General features: G+C 37.9%; 2 protein-coding genes, 1 long non-coding RNA gene, 2 other non-coding genes and 1 pseudogene across 5 annotated transcripts; 3 read left to right on the top strand and 3 right to left on the bottom strand.

The window, feature by feature from the left end:
• Nucleotides 1-989: 989 nt before the first annotated feature.
• LOC122651674 (F-box/kelch-repeat protein At1g55270-like) lies at nt 990-5,613 on the bottom strand. Its single transcript, XM_043845157.1, has 2 exons — nt 5,380-5,613; nt 990-2,472 (listed from the first exon to the last, which is right to left on the bottom strand). The coding sequence occupies exons 1-2, from the start codon at nt 5,404-5,406 to the stop codon at nt 1,213-1,215; spliced, it is 1,287 nt and encodes a 428-aa protein (XP_043701092.1). The 5' UTR covers nt 5,407-5,613; the 3' UTR covers nt 990-1,212.
• Nucleotides 2,878-3,645, top strand: LOC122651676. The gene is made up of 2 exons (XR_006331485.1): nt 2,878-3,009; nt 3,538-3,645. It is a non-coding gene; the product is annotated as an uncharacterized LOC122651676 (long non-coding RNA).
• A 3,820-nt stretch (nt 5,614-9,433) lies between the features above and the next one.
• TRNAM-CAU lies at nt 9,434-9,505 on the top strand. The gene has a single exon. It is a non-coding gene; the product is annotated as a tRNA-Met (tRNA).
• Nucleotides 9,506-9,607: 102 nt separating this feature from the next.
• LOC122653338 lies at nt 9,608-9,824 on the top strand. The gene has a single exon (XR_006331771.1). It is a non-coding gene; the product is annotated as a small nucleolar RNA U3 (small nucleolar RNA).
• Nucleotides 9,825-12,559: 2,735 nt separating this feature from the next.
• LOC122651675 lies at nt 12,560-15,813 on the bottom strand. Its single transcript, XM_043845158.1, has 4 exons — nt 15,432-15,813; nt 13,394-13,558; nt 13,238-13,289; nt 12,560-13,147 (listed from the first exon to the last, which is right to left on the bottom strand). Exons 1-4 carry the CDS (start codon nt 15,686-15,688, stop codon nt 13,058-13,060), a joined length of 564 nt encoding a protein of 187 aa, XP_043701093.1. The 5' UTR covers nt 15,689-15,813; the 3' UTR covers nt 12,560-13,057.
• Nucleotides 15,814-19,498: 3,685 nt separating this feature from the next.
• LOC122650989 lies at nt 19,499-20,263 on the bottom strand (annotated as a pseudogene).
• Between the last annotated feature and the right edge of the window lie 589 nt (nt 20,264-20,852).

The following is a 20,852-nucleotide window of genomic DNA, read 5'->3' as shown; positions in this document are numbered from 1 at the left end:
AAGTTGGGGTTAGGATAACTGCTCTTCGCCTGGATCTGAGCCTGCTGGGTGATTGTAACCTGTTCATTCTGTTTTGTCCTGATACAGTTTTCAGATGATGCTAAACAGGCCAGAACGGTATATATATATATATAGACTCATGGCCGGACACAGTTATTTTTTCATATATATATATATATTCTTTGAATTGGCCAAAAGCCACATTTTACCAACTCTTGGCTATATTAGTGTCATCAATTTGTTTAGATAGCTCTAAATTTTGTCAGTAGTTGGATTTCTTCAAAACATGACACAGTGATGAAGCTCTGAAAATTAATTGAAAAGTCAGCGTTTTTGAAAATTTTGAGCTTTTGAGGAGATAAAAAAGGGAAGTTATCTTATGTATGTAGCTGTATGCCCATGTAAGCTTATATTACTGTTGTCACCTCCAGGAAAAAAATAAATCCTAAAACCTGCCTTGCATCGAGCTCGCATGGTTAGATGAAGCTTCTTCCACGTGTCGGCTCTCAGGCCAGCACTGCAGTGCACCGCAAGATGCCAGCACTATAGAGTGTAGAGGATTTTAATCCTCCACTTCCAGGGATAAAACAAGGCAACCCAAACATACTCTTTATAAAAAATTAGAAGACAAACCATAAAAAGATGGGGCTATTCAAGCCAGGCTAGCCAAGGTAGATGTGTTGTTTGGTTTTTTAATGAGAAAGGGTAGATGTGTTGTTGGGTCCTTGATTTTAAGACTTAAAATCAGATCAGCGGCAACTGATTCATCAGATACCTACCTAATCCTACCCCAGTTCTACTCAGCAAGAATTGGGCCAGATTGGCCGAGTCAACTCTGGTCCGAGACCCAAGTTTCAAAAACTTGGTTGGGTTAGGTATGAAAGATCTCGACCTGAGATCAAGTTGTTGGTCGAGTTGACTTCTAAAAAAAACTAGGAAGTAAAGACTGTAAATTGGGCATCCAAAAATAAAAAATGAAGACTGCTTAAATTAACATCAGAGAAAATATACTAAAATATTTTATAATGTAAGATTATTGTAGGTAAAACATGCTTACAGGAGAGATGGAGAGATCTCCATCAATTTTGCAGTTTCAACATATATATTTTTCACATTTCACACAACTCCAAAATGGTGCAAATCATCTAGCTCTCATATGAAGGATGCTTTTGGCTCTTTTCAGTCAATAGGTTCAAGTGGAATCTTGATGTCTTAAGCTTGAAGAACCTGGCAATGAAGAATGTGGCTTTTCAGGCGGTTACGACCTGCAAGGCTTGACCAGAGGTTTGTGATCATATTCTTAAACTGCCCTTTCCCTGCAATAGTTTCCCACAGCTGATCTGCATCAGCAGCTTGTAAATTGATGGACTTTGAGAGATCCACTAGAGAAATGCTCATGTTGTTACGGATGATACACAGCTTGCCATTGAGAGGGACAAGTGCCGCAGCTTCCATGGCCCGGGAATTGCCCTGGTGCATTTTGCTGTCAATGTGCTTGTTCCAAGAATCAGTAGCCTCATCATAGACTCTTAGCTTGCACCCATCCTTGCAGTCCAAAGCGTAGAGCTTCCCATTCAAGGAGGCACTTGGATTCCGCCAGCCTGCAACCATTCCATTATAGACTGGGGACCAAATGTCAGTCTCAGGGTGGTAGACTTCACTCAGGACCTGGCGATGAGAACCCAGCCCCTTCAAGAACCACTTCCTCTCGTAGACAACCCCAATGAATGGTACCATAGCGGTGCTCATATCAGCAATGAAGGACCATCTATTCTTGTTAGGATCATAAACCTCGGCAGATCTCAAGAACCGATGAACCCCCTCACTCTCCCCACCAGCCACATACAGGCAGTTGTTTATGACGCATGAACCAAATAAATGCCTTCGGCGTAGCATATCAGGGGCACGGTGCCATTTATTTGTCCGGGCACTGTAAAAAATAACTCGTCTCATTGACCCTTTGAGTGGGTCCTTACCTCCAAATAAGTAAAGGTGACAGCCACTGAGAACAGCACACCCAAAGCCAAGGGCTTCGGAGTACTCTCCAGGTATAGGAGGGAGGGGCTGCCACAGCTGGTATATGGGGTCAAAGGCATGCCATGATATTTTCCCATCTCGGTCTCTCTTTATCACATAGATCCATTCTTCTGCAATCCCAAGGCTCTTGCGAAGGGAGTAAAAGAAGTTCCCAGCAAGGAGACGATACCATCTCTTGCAAACTAGCCGTAGCTTTTGGTGCTCAATTCGTGGGACCCGGATCAAGCAAGCAATCGCCAGGTCATCAGGTAGCCCAGGAAGCAGAGGAGATTCATTTCGACTCCTTTCTCCACGAGCTGTTTTGTGTCTGGAAGGATGAATGGATGGTTTGATGTTGGCCTGAATGCAATGCTTTGTACCTGGAACAAATTTCTTTGCCCCAGCAACAGTTTTGAGGCCTGCGTCTACTCTACAGAAACACGCAGTAGTATCAACCTGAGGATGCCATTAGTTAGTCTTTGGGTTTCCCTTGACAGCAATTCAATATGATAACTTCTACAAAAGGGAACTATTCTCTTAAAAGGACTTGAATTATGTCAAACACGTAACTCAGAATAAATTAATAAAATATGACTAGTATCTGTATTTGACACACAGTAGGCGACTATTGGCTTCTAAGATTTGTAGCAAGAAATGACAAATATAACATTCTGCTTTTTGATGATATAAACAAGTATAATAAAAGTAAAGCAAATTGTGGATTCACAGTTGAGTATTATAGAAAGATCAGTAACAAAATATTAGATCTAAAAGTAAAGCATAATCAGTTTTATCATAATTAATCTAAAAATACTTGTCTTCCTAGAAATAATTGATAAAGAATCTCAATGCACCTCCGCATTGAATTCTGAACTCTGAAGTGTAAAGCATCTGCTGATCATGTGCATAAATACAGGCAAACTCATGAATTTGACTTTAGCACACCAGGTATCTATTTCACATGCAGACTTGGGAGGAAAACTCAACACTAAGGTTGCAACTTGGGCCTGGATGGCTGAAAGCCTGATACTCAACCTTTTGTTCACATCAGCTAGGCTTGAGACCACAAAACCCGACATAAAGACAGATAAAACAGATGAAAAGAAGTTTTTTTTTAGATATGCCACATAGATTTCTTTGCCATGAGAATTCCATGACTTAAGCCATACTGAGGGATGATATGGTCAGACTAGAACTTCCATAAATAAGGAACATTTGGGATTGTCCACATGACAAGTTTCATATTCGGCCTCTAACTGTAATGCCAGATGATCCTCATATTCTTCTCATAATATTAGACATCAAATTATTAAAAAAAGAAAGAAAAGAGGGCTACGTTTGTCACATGGCATGTTACACTCAAGAAATTTTTAAATTTGACATGGAATAGATACAACCTGGAAACATGATGGGCAAAGCATATAAACTTTTAGTAGTTAGGCTGCATTTGTTTCATCGTTGAATATTTAACGGTTTTTGAAAATCAATACAAAATTATATAAGGATCAGAAAGAGGGAAAGTATTTTACTGAAATGCAATACAAAAAGTTGTAAAACAATATTCATTTCAAAATTCAGGATGATTTCTCAAAATAGTGATGGTATCTTGATCATTGGTACTCTTGACACTCATGCAGCCCCATCATATGATTAGATTATTTCCCTAACTTAATCATGTTCAAATGTGATTATTGGTCATGTATAACCAATAAAAGGCTATGTGACTGGAAAATATAAAATAAATTTAAAAATAATAATTTTATCCCGTAAATAATTTACGGAGAAACAAATGCAGTCTTAGGGACAGAGCTACAGCATTCATTTTCCAACATCCTGTGACCAATGTTTTCAAAAATGGACTGGGCATCGGATTGGTCAGGCCCAGTGGTTGGTAGTCCCAATGACTCAATTCCTGGCCCAACATTAGACCTGAAAAGGGGGGGGGGGGGGAGGGGGGGAACTTATTGCGGACAATTAATAAGGTGTATGTTCCAGATGATCTGACCACAGCCAAATCTTCTGTTCCAACTTCCAACTGGTCCCTTTACAACATTGATGATAGCTTTGTGAAATTGGCGCCAAGATGACAATGGAATGATGTAAGACAGCTGCTTAGATTTTCTGCCCTCCAAGGCAAGTAATTGATTTGGTGATGACTACAGACTAGTCAAGATATAAGTAGGTTGACTGGTAAACATATTATGGTAGTAATGAAGTAGTGGCACAATATATTTTCAGCCTTCCTTAAAAGCTCTGATGAAAGAGCCATGTAGTCATACACATTAAACTTATAAGAGATGGGTGTTCAAAATTAGCTATTTCACTTCCTGTAAAGAGCTATGTAGTCATACAGATTAAATTGATGGTGTTGAGTCCATATGACAATGACAATTTCTCATGGTATTAGAACACACGGAAAGAAAAAAAAAAACCTCAGGTAGCCATTGCCAAGTTTACCTTTATGCAGCCTATAAGATCTAGGTCATTAGAGTCTGTCAAGTAGTGATTATCGTTTTTCTCTTTTCTTGACCAGCAACGAAAATGAACTAGTCATTTCCTAGGCAAATGGTTTGATTACGCTGCTTTGAAGGTTGGCAGCTTCATTGTCAAAATCTGGTTTTATAGATAAACTTGAATTCCTTGTGGCTAACTTGAGCAACTACTTCCTAAAAGCAATATGAATCATGGTTCGAGTAAACGTAATTGGATCAGGTGATTCTGTAAACCCTCTTTCGAATCACCTTGGTTTCATGTTTGATCTTCATTTCTTTGCCATTGTTTACTTTTTTTAGCTAGTAAAATAGCAGAAAATCAATCAAACTTACATTTTGTAGCAAGATCCGCAAGTTTATTGAGTCAGAAACTTAAAAAAATCATAGATTTTGGGATATCTTTGCTTATTCTTCCTGATTCCAATTTCTAGGGTTCAGACTGATTCTGAATCAGATTCATCCAATTTGGATCAGAATTGATGGTGACTGATTCTGTATACTTGAACTATGAAATGAATACAGGCCAGTTAATAGCTGAAAACTAAAATTGAGACCAACCAGATCGGATGCAGAATCTCCCACTGAAGCAAGGATGCCCATCCCTACTTTATTTTCTATCTCTGCTAAATCCAACCCCTATTTTGATGCAATCAAAAGAAGAGGAGGAAAGCATGAATTGCATAGAACAAAAACTTAATAAATTGTACTGAAAAGATCAACAATAAAATTTACAGATGACAATCAGTCAAATACAACCAGAATATTAAAGGAGTTCAGAAGCCCTAAAACAGAAATGCACTTAGACATCGTCCACAGAACCAAGATCCAAACTGAAAATATAATTGCAGAAAAGAGAAGGAGATCGACTTACCAATGGTGGTTGAATCCCTCTTTCCATTTCCCCTCATTCAAAGATTCATCAATCTGACAGAGTGACCATCTCTCCACCTTCACTACCAATCTCGTAGATCGAATATACCTCTCGCGAATAAACTCCGGACTTAAAGAGCAAACACAAAGTACGTATCAAAAAAATAGTGACTGCAACTCCATCTCCAAGGTTCCACCCCACCCTCTCACAATCAAGAACCCAACTCAGATGAAATTTGTAGTCAACTTGCCCACAAAACAAGCACCGAAAGGCACCATCAATTCACTCTACTTAACCGCTCAGGGATCAGAAATGCTGAATCTGGCAGGCGAACTAGAAATCCAATCCCACCAACTCTCCCATCTCCTAAACTTCACCTAAAAAATGCAAAAAACCATTTCACAAACACCCTGAAACGAAACGCCGCAAGAGTTACTCCAAAAACCGCCACCCTCTCATTTTTCGAACCCACCTCCCAAATCAGAAACCCATATAAATAATGTTAGGTGTTTTACTTCAGATATAAAAAAGCACACTCCCAAATTCTCTGCTCCAGAGGAAACCAGAATAGAAATGCTAAACAGGGGAGGGCACCAAAAGGGTACAGAGATAAGAGGTTGACAGAGAGAGACATTGCATTACTTGCATAAATTTTCGGTGCAGTATAGGGCCCATCACCTCAATGGCACAACCTAACAAATGCTAGAGAGTTTATAACAAGAAACGGGTACCTCACTGGAAGACAAAAGCGAACCTAAACCATTAAAAGAGAAAGAGAGAGAGAGAGAGATAGGGAATCGGGAAGGTGTAAGTTTGCTTTACCCTTTCCTGCTCGTCTTATTGTGGAAGGACGAACAAAAGCTGCAAATTGATAGGAAAATAGTTGTTGTTGGAGTTGGGAGTTGGAGGGAGAGAGTGAGACAACAGTGAAGGACAAATCTACAATGACGACTCATCATAATTCAAAATACAGAAAAAATTGAAATTGCGAGAGAAAAGAGAGGTCAAATGGTGTTGGGTCTTTTTAACTTAAAAAAAATTATTTAAATCAATTCAGAGAGTCTACAGACCTTAAAGACAGAGAGATCCAGAGGCCCACAACTCCACCAAACTGGATGCTTTTTCTGAATTCTTTGATTGATTTAAAATTCTCAAGCCAAAAGGACCCCACATAGTTGCCTACTCCACTTGAGGGCTTTTGGGTCATTCAAGAGATTGACCTCCTTTTAACGGAAAATTATCCTCACCATTTCCTTAAAGCTCAGCTGTGCTACAGTGCTAGGTGGACATGTCGACATGTGACAGCTTGAACATCTAACGGTCTGAATTCAATATTTACTGTCGAGCTTTAGGAATTGGAGAGGATAATAATCCCCCTATACCTTTGGGAAGTTGTATGTGATGTAAAAATTGATTTTTGATGCTCAAAAGCCAAAACTCAGAAACAATATCATTTTCCATTGCCATCCTGCCCAAAACAAATGTGCTTGGATGTCAAAAAATAATAATAATAAAAAGTTTAGATATATAAATTAATCATTACTTTTTCATGATTTTTATCTGGTTACGTTTTTACTTTATTTTCTTTTTCTTTTCTTGGCATACAAACATAGCATTATGGTGAAGAATAACTTGAGACTTTGAAAGCATTTCTTGCAATGCTGGTTCTTTGATAATAATTATCATAGTCAGTACTTGTGGGAGTCTAATCATTTATGAGTTTCTCTACACCCATGGTGAGGAGGGAATCTTCACATCTAAGGTCAGCTAACCCTTTGGATTAGTATAAAGAAGGGTATTTTTAATCATATACAATAGACTGTGGGAGTAGAGTCCAATCAAATGATTACATCATCAATGTTGAACAAATTTCTCTATTCCACGGTCGAAGGAAAACTTAGTCTGAGATTTCTTTACTCCACAGGTGAAGGAAAACTTAATCTGCATGCTTTAAGGTGCTTGAAAAAAAGAGAGGAGATGAGGTGAGATTTTCTTTCAATCACGACGAAAGGTTCACCCACGAATCTAAGGTAGGCCTTTCTTTTCTTTTGGTACTTCTATTGGATTTTTAAATCCATAATAAACATCACTACTACTTTGCACTTTCAATAATTCTTTCCCATAATTTGAGTACAGTGGGCAATTGGTCATTACAATGACATAACATCTCTCTCTCTCTTTCTTTCTATCTATGTGTTTTGATTTTTGAATCATGAGTGACCCCAGAGATAACAAGGCATGCAGGACTTCCTTTGCATTTGAGGGTAACTTTTTTCCTTTGTAGCTGGACAACAGACCAATAGTGCAATCATTTGTTAAACTAGAGGGACTAATGTCAATTTCACAACTCCAGTACCAAATGATACAAATAAATATGACAAAGCAATTAAAATAATTGTCATCATCCTCATTCATTCACAACTGGGAGAGTTCATGTTCACTTTAAGGGCCCATTTGGTAACAACTCCATTCTAGAACGATGTTCTTCCACAAAATAATCTTTTACTGTTTCTTCATTGAAAGATCATCCTTTACCTACTGTTGGGGGTTTGGTAAACTTGTTCTGAAACTGTTCTTGGGATCGTTCCTGAATTAAATGGTGTTTGGTAAAACTTGGTCTGGAACAGAAATTTAATACTATTGCCAATATTTACATAAAAACCATTATGTAGATTAGTGACATTAACATTTGGGTAATTGATAAGTGGGATGACAAGAATTAAGGTCTGTAATGACTGTAACGAATATCACTTTCTTCTGAAGGCCTTGCCATTTAAGTACCAGATGAACACTAATAATATTTGTTCCAAGTGACTGCTCTCTACCAGTAAATATTTTCTATCAAATCTGAACTTTTCAAACACTAGCAATTTTCTATGTTGGAGGGTCTAATAAAAATCTTAAAGTATTAGATGAAGAGAGCTCCTCAAGCATACAAAGACACTAAAGACCTGAACAAATCGGATATGAAACTATAAATCTATAACTCCCAACATCTCAACATTCTGAGCTGCCTAAAACAGTGAAGTTCTCCACTAGGGTCTGGTTTTATCACTGAAAGGTCTTCTATATTCAACTTGGATAATGGAGACATCAAGCCCATGAAATTGCAGATAAAACTGAAAACAAACATTGTTCATTAATTAGGCTCATCAACATCCATGAAGAGAGTATCTGACTTGGACTAACTTCATATTTTCATTTTTAATCTTTCTTACTCATTCATAGAAAATTTTGAGTAGTTATGTGAAAATCCACATGTTACATTCATAAAGGACTAGGCTAATTTTCTTTTTCCCTTTTTTTTGGCTTTTTTGGTCCACTTTTGTCTGGAGACTGCAGTGGTATTGTCCTTCTCAAACTTGGAGATGGATTGAGAAAGAGTCAGTGAGCATCCATCCAGCAAAGCACAATGTGGTCAAATAACTACTAAAATAAATTTGAACAATCACCACAAGGCATCATATATAACTGAGGCAGACTCTCTTACCATAAGTTGCCCCTCCCCATCACACTTTACTATTTTTTTGGGGGGCTAATGAAGGGTGTTTGGATCTTCGGCATACCTGAATATTCGATTTGATAACTTGCTACTAATTCTTCTTTTGCTTATGGTAAATCAAAAGGTAATCTCTCAAATTCTGCTAGGGAAGAATTAAAAAAAAAGTAATCCCTATAAATTGCCACCACAAATTCTTCCCCTCAATACCATATTTGGATTGTGCCTCAATTATATATATATAGAGCAAGATAAAATAAAAATTATAAGATATTGTTTTTTAATAAATTAGAACTTTTTTGGTGCTTAGAATAGACCAATATTAATCTCTTAACACAGTATCTATTGTCTATCTTATTTTTTTTCCATATACTATTTGCAATGCTAAGCTTAAATTATCCATATTGCTATATGGAAAGGTTCTTTAAAAGTTTCATTAGAATGCCTTATTTTTTGTCACCCAAAAAAAAAAAAAAAAAAAAATTAGTTAAATTATTGAAGATGCTTGAATCATATATTAAACTAGTATTTAATAATTGAACCATAGAATTGCACATCAGAGTGGCGCAGCGGAAGCGTGGTGGGCCCATAACCCACAGGTCACAGGATCGAAACCTGTCTCTGATAGTTTCAAAATATTTTTTATAGCTTTACAAGCACATGTTATCCCACATCGGTTACAATAGTCATATAAATTAGTTCATATTTTTATGTGTCACAGTGCAATGCACGACCTTTCTTGAACAGGATCTGTTCTATAAGCTCGTGCCTCTGTATCCTTAAGTTCGCAGGAGACAGGATCCTAAGTCTGGTGGATGTACAATGACCTTGTTATCAGAGCGTGATTAACGGACAAGATTTCTAATTTTAGATTCGCCTTGGCTGTAGAGGATCGCTCTCAGTCAGATCTTCTGGCTGAGATGGTGGCATGGTTGTCTGACAGATTTTCAAAGTAAATATTTTTTGGCTGCGGCACAGAGAATATTCTCCCATATTTTTAATCCTAACCCAATAGATTATTAGATAGTTTAGGAATTTTCATCTGTCTCTAGTTTTAGGCGACTCAACATAGCCAAAGTGAGACCACAACACCACTATCTCTAAACTCAAGACTTCCACTCTCTAATCTCTAATAGTGATGCAAATGGATATTCAAAATTCATATTCAATTTGTATTCGTGTTGAGGGATTTATAATCTAACAATTGGTTTTAAACCTAATTGGATACAAATACGGATAATGTTGTATTCAATTTGGATTCTATCTGTTTACATCCTTAAAATTTATTACGAAGAAGTCCTTTACAAGTTACATTTGAATGATAGATTTTGAGTACTCAGAAGGGGGAGGTAATATTGTCACAAGGGTTTAATTTATCATTATTTCAAATTTTACCAGGCATCTATTCTACCATGTGGATAGATGATGTGTACATTTAGACTATTGGATAGAGAGGACACCAGACAAAGGTGATAGGACAACATGAAATGACAACCTCACCCCCTGAAATTAAAAAAACCCACCTCTTTGATGCCCCTGCACATGCTCTCATTGACCCCATGCTTGTGCAGGACTGTACATCTTGGCAGCATTCAATGTAGGTGCCACACAACCTGGTCGCTTGTACACTTTTTTTTTCTTGGTAAATAAATGCAAGATTAAGATAAATAAGGTTAAATAGTCTCCAAAATCACAAGACTCCTAAGCTGAGACTCCTGAGAGTTACAAGCTAGAGTAGCTAAGTTATTCACTATATACAAGTGTTGTTGATCCTTCACATAAATAGATAAAGACTTAAATTTAGACAACAACTTTGAAACTAAGAAAATAGCAGGAAAATAATCCCATTGCTACACTGTTCGTTTTCCGGTGTCAAACCATTGAACCATTTACCAATTGTGGTTCTTATAAGGATTGGAGTCCTCACTCCCTCATGAGGCCTTTTAAAACCGTAAAGGTGACATTAAGCTAGCTTTGGTGGGCAACCCAGATCGAACAATATCATGAGACGTATTTCCTGACCTCATCATTGGTGCTGTATGTGGGAACCCCTGCTCGGGCAAGGTAAAAACAAGCAACGCACGTTTCCTTGCATTTGTGGGGGCGGGGGGGGGGGGAACTAGCCCAGGGGCAATTAAAGATAGCCCCACATCGGTGAGGGAATGGAAGATTGTGGTCCGTATAAGGATTGGAGTCCTCACTCTCTCATGAGGCCTTTTAAAGCCGTGGATGAGACATTAAGCTAGATGCGACAGGCAGCCCAGAGCGGACAATGTCATGAGCATATTTCCTGACCTCATCATTATGTTTTCTTGGAATGCATTCTAGGTTAGTTTCCTAAGATACTAAAAACAGGCATTCCAAGAATGCATACCATACACAAGGGTATGTCCATGCCCTTTAAAACTTGGATAAGAACAATCAGAATCCAAAGTTTCTCATAGGTCAATGTAATTAGAGCATTTCTTATATAGCTTAGGCCTTGTTTCAAGTATGACCTGGAATAGAGCTGATTGAAGGGCGATCCATGTAGCCGACCCCATTTACTTAGGATAAGGCTGAGTTGTTGTTGTATTATAAGAAGTTTGTTTTCTCAATGGATGGCTTTATCCACTTGACAGCTTCAGCTCAGATGACAATGCTAAAGCTCTCAAATCTGTAAGCCTCCCACTCCAATCACAATTCAAAATTTTGACTCGTTTTCAGTTTCTACATATTGTTTCCTCAACCGAATCCTCGTATCAAAAAACTAAAACCAAATCAAACGAAACCAAACCCTAATTTTGCACTTTCAAATGAATGAACTCTCAACGAAGAATAATGGCATTTACAGGACCCAATCCACACATCCATCTTCCCACCAGTCACTTCACTTCCCTGTCTTTTCCATGATATTAGAAAACAGATCACCAACCTCTCTCTCTCTCTCCTTCGATAGTGGAAACCCCCACCCAACTCTCCCTCTCCGTTCCTCACTTCACATCCCTCCATTGACAGAATGCTCCTGCACTGACTCCACCTTACAACACCAAAGTTGGTACCCAAATCACAATATATCTACTTCCTCTGCAAGTCACCCAAAAAACTTTGCATTTAGACCTTCAAGTCTGTAATGTCCAAAGGACAGGCAGGGTTCATTAAGCGTTCTGTCGACTGAGAGGGTACATCAGTTTAAAATACACAAGGAACAAATCCAATACAAATGAAAATACACAAGGAGCAATCCAAGACAAATGGGTCATATGATGCAGTTAAACTATCAAATTTGAGACCATCAGATTCTATACTTTCCAATATTTTATATAATGGAAGAAGTTTCTGAACTTAATCTCGATCAAGTTTGGTTATGGAATACAGGAAAAAAAGGAGGGGGGGGGGGGGGAGTACCCTGAATAAAGCAAAAAATGCACTAGATAAAACCATAGAATAAAAAATGGGTATATGTTTTGCAGTTGAAATAAGAGAAATATGACTAACATGTCCATCAACAAAAATTATCTGGTCCTCGGTTGAAGATTTCTGACATTTATGCAGGCTTTTTGAAGGCCTTTAGATAACAAGGCTCAAACCTATTAGCTTAGTAATTCCTTTCAAAGTTTTCTCTTCAGTGAATCTGTCAGGTATCATATGCAACATCCTTGTGTGATTATCATGGTTCAGAAAGCTTTTTGAACAATGGAAAGTTCATAACAGCAACAATTTCAACCAAGTAGAGAAAGAATACAACTCACAAGTCTAAGATATAAAAATCTTCAAAATCGTTCAAAGACCAAAGGAGAGGATACCACATCTGATTAGGATAGATTGTGTATAAAACAATACACTCAAAAACCTCAGCATCCATCCCCACTACCAACCCCACTGCCAAAATACAGGTTTCATTTCTTTAGTAATGTTTACTTCTGCCCGTAGAAGTAATCAAAAACTGACGATCTACCCTTCAAAGACTCTTCAGCAGCAAACCTTGTTGGCATATGTTTGTTTCGTATGTCATGATACAAATCTGTTATGTGTAATGTAAACGACTTCATTGGCAACATCAACATCATCATCATCAGAGAAAGCCAACCACCAAAACCATTAAAAATTCATTAGTCCTGCGACCCATCTGCTTTTTAACAGAATTCTGAACTGAACCCCATGTCTTCGCATCACTACAATTTCGACATTGAGCAAAGCTTAATCTGTACGAAGTGTATCCGTTTGAGGCCTCAATCTTCCAATCATCAAGTACGGAGATACAACTATGCAAGCCATTAACAATGAGAACTGCGACAAATATGATAATGGTGGTTAGAATATAAATGTTACATGCTATACAGATATTGTATGATAAGCCAAAAACAGGGTACACTATACCAGAAGAGGGAGGGTAAAAAAACTCCAAATTGGCCACAAAGCAAAGCACCACCTATAAAAGGAGGGAAAATTTTCAGCTGAGGCTTCTACGCCCTAGGGCATTAGAGCATACAGAAAAATAGAGACAGATGGAACAGAAAGTTTGATTTGTCTTACAAGCAAAAGGAAAGAAGCCCAAGTAAAGCCACAACTGGTGCAGCAGATGGAGCCAACATTTCCAATTTGTCTTCAGATTTCCTGAAACCCCATCCCAGAAGACTCGTGTAAAATATGATCCCAATGTTCAAAACAATACCCGCCAGTCCTAGATATAACGGCCACCTACAAGAACAACTAACACAGTTAAGTTTGACCATAGAAAATGACAATTCTTCTCCGTCAAGTAATGGATATATAGATTGGCAGTCCAAGACTTCACTTTTTTTTATCCCATGCACAAGAATTTTTTAACATTTGAGACATATTGATATGAAACCAGACTGTCCAATTGTTGGGTAGAACTTTGTATTGGCCAATTGAAAGATGAATTTCACAACTGATGTAGAAGCATTATTCAAGAGGGATTTCTGTGGTTTGGTTGCCTACTGCAGTCCTACAGGTTGTATTTTTCCCCCCATTGGGAGAATTGTATTTATTGTAAGATGGCTACCGTGCAAAATATTTTTTAAAGGGAATTTGCCAGTCAACAACCTAGAGTAACTTGCATAGTTTGAAATTTCGCGAAATATTTTTATTTTGACAGAAGTCAAAATGGGGTTGAAATTCGAAATTTCAAACCTTAGTAACTCGTTAGTTAAGGTTAGTAATGGGAGAACTATTATAAGAAGTTCAGCTGATCTAGGTTACATCTCCTATGTAAGAGTTAAAAGGTCAGTTTCATTTTGATGGTTAACTACTCGAATCAAATCTGTTTGCTGTTTTAAATATCCTAAAAACTAGTTGCCAAGTTGGTAGAATCCTAAAGATAATTTAACTTTACTCATAAAATAACTACCATGATTTTTTTGGAGGGCACGATTTTTTTGGGGGGGGGGGGGGAATAATATTGAGTTATTTTAGCGGCGGCCACCACGAAATATCATATGACTGTCTGTTGCACATTGCTCTCTATCTCCTTTCTTTTTTCTTTCTTCCTGTTTTCTATAATTCTCCCTTTCTTTTCCTGATAATTAGTAATTAATTGATGAAAAGAAATGAGTGATTAGCAATTTCTTCTCTCATTTCTATTCTTTTTTTCCTCTTCCTGATTCCTTTTATTTTCTGTTTTCTTTTTTGATTTTACAAAATTTTACCACTCATTATCCACTTCCAATATAACAAATACTAACACTTCCTATATTCTGTCATTATCCACTTCAGATCTGGTTATCTTAAAGTCATCTGGCTCAATGCAGAACCGACTGCTGAGTTGGACTTAAGGTCCTATACAGATGAAGAACTCTTTGAGGACTACAACTGTGCAATCAGTTAAGTTTGATTGGTAGATAACCCATTGGTTAGCCTTGGAAGCTCCTTAATTTTATTGCATCCATAGCCTATTGCAAATCCAGTCAAAGAGCATGAAACTCTAGCTCTCTCTCTCTCCAGCCTTTATAGTGGTGTGTGGTACCGATTCCCCATTTAAATGTAATTAAATTCAAGATTGGTGCTTTCACTTTAGTATCTTAGTAGAGGGCAATGTGGCATCAGTTTCAAAATTATAGAAAATTAGTGTACAACATGAAATCCAGCTAAACCATAAGAGGGGATACAAAAGAAAAAAAAAAGGAATACCAGAACAAAATTGACTGTTTACTACACCCTCAACAAGAAGGATTTAAGATCAAATACACAGTACACATACACACAAAACACAGACTAATTAAAAGAGATGGGCATATAGACATATGCACAAACAAAAACAAATAACGAAAGAATATCCATTGAGGAAAAGGATAAAAATTATGCCTTGTCAACTGAAGTTCCAAATTAAGAAATTCTGAATAACAGTTAATATGTCTTCCTCATAATCTTTATTGCAATCAAAACAAGTAAAAAAAGGGAAAGGAAGTCTACCATTATACACAAATATAAAAAAAAAAACAAACAAATTATCATTAAAATCAAATTACAGAACACAAATCAAGTCAAGAATGAGATATTAGAAAAAACAATAACAGAACCCAAATCAGGAAATTGGCAAAGATGTTCTTACCTCCTAATCCTATCATCCCACCATAAAAGATATATGAGATTAGAATGTCGATCACCAAAGTAAATAATGAATGCAGCAGAGGCAATCCAAAGAACATTCTCCACAACCTCAGTCCATGTCCTTGCCTTTGGGATTTGAGGCGTCGCTTGCTGAAATCTTGAGCAAGCATCGTCCTCAAGGTCATCTCCACTGGAGCCATATCCCTGACTATGTCTCTGTCTCATTAACCCACCTGCAACGGGTGTCCCCCCCGACATTCTTCACAAACAAAATGGAATACAACTACACAAAGAACACACAATTTATGTAACCCCTCACCAATGAAAAACCCTTATATTTGGGATTACGTTTGAATTCCAAATTCTAATGATTATCTCTTCGTCTAAATAAATTTTCTCAATCTCAAACTTATCCGTTACATCTAGGATTCTAAACCCTAGTAAAAGAATTTCCTATAAAACCCAGCTAAGCTCTCAGAATAAAAGACCCAAAAAACAATCTCTCTTAAAAAAAATGTGGAATAGCCATAACCCAACAATGGGCCATTCACCGTTGAGAGGAAACTCTCCACCGACCCATCAGAGGAAAAGATTATCTCAAGACCAATGAAATCTCTGCAACTCCAAAGGAAACAAAAAGATTCGATTTTCGTACAAAACCCATATCACGCATTCTGCCCAAGACAGCGAATCTGAGATCCAAACCGAATATTTCTCAACGAACCCATCGTCTGTGTTGCGACACCTCTGCAACCCCAATGCTTCTGCCCCTCCAAACCCACTTATCATTGAGATTTTCTTCTTTATAGGTATGATCACTCCCTATGTTTCTAAAAAGAAATTTCAATCCTGAATTCATCAAGAACCAACCGCCATAAAAAAACCAAAAAATTCAAACGCAAAAGAAGAAGAAGAAGAAAACGCCGACATAGGTTGACTCTTGGGTTTTTCGGTGAGAATCCGTTATCTTATGGGGAGAGGAGAAGGATCCTTTAAACGAACGTAACGGGACTGGAAACTGGAAAGATATGCAGGAAGTGGGCGGGATTCGTTTCGTGTGCGATAGACCCTAGACCACATAACATTGGAATCTTCAATGCTATTTCGGAACATCAGAGGATATTTAGTCTCTAAAAATATTACGATTATTTCCAATCTTACAGGATCACTGCCAATGTGTGACAACGTGATTTCCATTTTCTACAAGATTTGACTAAATTAATCACAATTAGTTTTTATTTTTTATTTTGGGTAGAATTAATCACAATTAGTTATAAAAAGATGCTAAAGACGTTACCTTTAGCTTACTTGTCTTGGGGGGTTAAGTTTGAGAAGTTATGGTGCACCAGTATACAGCACAGAAGTGAACTAGACCATGAACTGGGATCCTCTGCTCCCCTCTTTGCGTTGCTGTCCATGTTCCCACCATACACAGGAAAGGAAAAAGAATCTCAAAGTATCTCTGATAGAGAAGAGGGAGGGGGAGGAGGGGGTGGGGGGAACCCTATTTTGGATGTTAAGTAGGAGCTGATAAGATCAATTTTGATGGAACAACATTGCAGGTGACATTCTATTCTAGGTACCATTATTGTATCGGTCGTCAATACATATCGGTATTGTGGGAGATCAATATCGATATGGGTACTGATTGTATTAATGGATTTTTTTTTATTATTGAAAAGTGTCTTTTTAATCTCAAATCGATCTGATATGGTCCGATACAGTCGATCTGTACCACGCCAATGGACTGATACGGTGCCTGATAGGTACTGTGTTTTATAACCTTGATGGCACCAGCAAGTTTGATTGGAAACTTTCCTTCACTCTTGTATTGTCTTCAATCCTGGATATATAGATCACTAGTTTAATCATTCTTAGCTGCAAGTCAAGGATTTGAATGTAAACTTTGGGCTTAGAAGTTAGATTTCTTTGTAATATAGATTGCATGACTGGACTTGAAGAACATCTTTTAGCTCCAATTTTTTCTTGAATCCCAAGTGAATCCTAGGTGGGTGTTTGCAATCATGGTTTTATTGTACTTTGACAAGAATCCTAAAGTTCACATTTTGATCTTAGAACTTAATTAGCTTAACCGTAGTTCTTCATTTGCCTTTTTTCATGGGAAATTAGGGAATTCAATCAACTAAAGTTCAAGAGGGTCCCTGCATGTATTTGATCAAATATAGGATATTTATACTTTTGGACTATGGATCCAGCAATTAATGGGCTCATATGGAGATGGAGTCCAGCATGGTAGTTGGACTTTTAACTGTACAAAGCCCTTCATAATCACAGTGTCAAGCTTTAGCCCCCCAATGAATCATTATTTGGCTTTGTTAAAAGCTAGCCTCACAAATAGAACTCTATTTTTTCTATGTATAAAATGTAAAATTTTACTTGTTGGAATGCCAAATTCAACTTAGAAAGCAAAAGTAATCAAAGGGTTGAGAACCTTATTACCTTACTTTAAGAGGAAAAAGTTTTTATTTAATGGGGTGCTGTTCTCTGTGCCGCAACGCAGGCTGCACCCAGGCACATGGGGGTTGGGTGCAATAATCACCCTGCCCCCTGAGTGGCAGGCCCATGTGCCTGGGGCGCAGCCTGCACTGCGGCACAGAGAACATTCTCCCTTATTTAATTTATACTTTCTAGAGTTTTGAAAAGAAAAATCCACTTATAAGAAAGAGACATTTTCAAGGCAGCTCTATGATTTATTGATTTATGCCTTGAATGCTTAAGTTGGCTTACCTGCCATTCCGTAATCTTGTTGCATTATTATACCTATTAGCTGTGGTGTCATAGTTAAGAAATTGAGGTGAGCACGCTTTGGATTTCTTCTTATCTGGATTTCCAGTATTCGAGGGTCCAGTTTCTTCAAGTACTTTCTTGTTTTTTTTTTTTAATAACAAAGATCGTTAAGGACCTGGGGTACACAGAACGTAGGGCTTCGCCACTTAAAACTAAGAGGTAGAGAGAGACCAATCTGTTTGTAACAAGTAACAATAGCAACATAAAAGTTGCATACCATGTGAATCCATAGTAGATGAACTCACCACAATCTGATCAACAACCAAGATTGGTAGAGAGAAGAATGGCAAATTCAAAGAAGAAAATAAATTTTTTATTAGAATAACAGCAATACACAACTATCCTGATTACAAGAAAAAAACAGACAAATTAATTTCCTGCCCTTCTTCAACTGCTGTCTTACCTACCTACCTACTTCCTTCAAGAATCAATGATTAATTTCCACTGCTATTACACAGCAAGGTCAAAAAAGCGCGTCATTAATGTAGAGAATACAATGCTTCCAAAGATAAGTGCCCTAAATATCGATCTCCTAATTTCTTCAGACCCACCCACAGTGAAATCCATCTGAAGCTTGCCCGGCCTCTTCCATCATCCCATCCTCCATAACCAACCACCATGAGATGCCCCCGGCCATGTATCTTCAGGATCCACGTTGGGTGATCCAGTTCAAATTAAAGACAAGCATAGAAAATCCCGGCTCGCCTTCATTCCCACCATATATAAGAGCTTCCTCATGAAGCCAACGAACAACTTGACTTGCAACCTGTCACAAATTAAAGACCATCACTGAATACTTATAATCAGAATGTAAAACCATATATATAGGACGTTAAGATTTGTGTCAGCATGCAACAAACGGCATGGGGTAGCATAACAGTAGAGGTTACAGGAAGACTACTGATTGGGGCTATTATGACATGCCCTGCTACAATGATGTCATCTATACCCTCCCAAACAAGCAAATAATACTTACTTCCAGACTTCAAAAATGAAATTCGAAAGCATTTAATGTCAAGATTCTCTTCCTTTTTTCCATTTTAAGGAAAAATTAATTATAAATCCCCTTTCGATAAATCAGTTAATGGCTGACCACAACCTAAATACTTCGATCAGCAGACACAGAAATATTATTTATATGAATGATGAGAAATTTTAAAATCCACCATCAGAGCTAGTATCAAATTGGAAGAGACATACTTGCTGCATGCAGGAGGACCACAGGATGAAGATCAGGCAAATTAAATCCATAACTGTAATTCATTGAGCAGAGATATTCTCAGAAGAACTGCTCTTGAACAAGCCAACAACAACATTAGGTGCACCCTCCCCTTCTACACTGATCCGGTCATCATTCACCACGACCTTGGTCTGAAACTGTGACTTGACAACATTCTTCGTGCTTTGGACATCCGATGGCCTGGTTCGATGGCCAGCATGAAGAATGGACTGAGGAACCTTCATAGTCAATGACCATGCATGAAGAAGTCCGAGAATGCCAAGTAGTAGGATGAGATAACAAATGAAGATAAGGCACTCTGCTGGTCTGCATGTATGGGGACAACATTAGTGAGGAGACTGAAGATTTTCTCTCCTTTTTAATTAATTAATAAAAACAATCAAAAAAGTTAATACCAGAATTTCTAGCTCTGCCAGAACTTTGTTCGAAAAGATTCTATGAACCAAAGTCATACAAAAATGACCCAGAAGACCAAATCCATCTGCTGCTACAGGCTGACCAGATAATTGAGTTCTAGCAGTAGATGGGCCGCGGCGTCTATCCTTTGCTCTCACAAAAACATTTTCATGGAGAATCTGTTGCAGATAAATTTCATAACCGAATGGATTAAGAAACCTTGACTTGCATTTCAGGGAATCCTGCTTGTTTCCAGCTGCCTTCAACCCCTCAAGTGGGTCCGAAGATAAGACTGCAGTTTCCAAATTATTGGAAAGCAGTTGCATTCTCTGTCGTTTGATCTGCATCTTGCCCAGAAGGCACAAGTGAAATAAAAACTGAGGCTCCTTGACCTACCCTATTAGCTTCTCCTAGACCTGCCCATAAAAACCATATAAGATTCAACCCTATTCTCATAAACCTAATCTTAGATTTGACATAAAATACCCCAACCGGCCCCAAATCAGCCAGCACCCTTTTGTGAGGGTTTGCTCTACATGGCTCCTAGTAGGTTTTCTACCTATCTAGGACTACATTAACAGCCCAGTCCACCATTGCTAGTGACAAGTTATGGGATGATCTAAAGAAGGTTGTAAATGTTAGACCCAGTTGTTATAGTGTTGAAAATGGTGGATCAACAGCGGAAGCCCACCTTACCACACTTGTGGGCAGCAATTGATATGATGAAGATGTAAGTGGAGGCAATTTACAGAAGGAGAGATTATCAAGAATCGATCGGAGACGCAGCTCATGCATCCACTACATAAGGCTAGTGAGTTACTACTAATAACTTATTAGTTTATCAACTTCAATTCAACTTATCAATGTACCATTTTCATTTAGTCTCTACTTGTAGAACTTTTTTTGTGTTCAGCATACTATCTAAATCCCAAGTACCACTACAAGCATCAACTTAGCATGCAACTAGATTTGATAAAT

The sequence above is a fragment of the Telopea speciosissima genome, chromosome 2 (genome assembly GCF_018873765.1).
Source record: "Telopea speciosissima isolate NSW1024214 ecotype Mountain lineage chromosome 2, Tspe_v1, whole genome shotgun sequence".
NCBI classification, from domain to species: domain Eukaryota; kingdom Viridiplantae; phylum Streptophyta; class Magnoliopsida; order Proteales; family Proteaceae; genus Telopea; species Telopea speciosissima.
The sequence above is the reverse complement of the archived record's forward strand: the minus strand, read 5'-3'. Positions and strand labels throughout refer to the sequence as shown.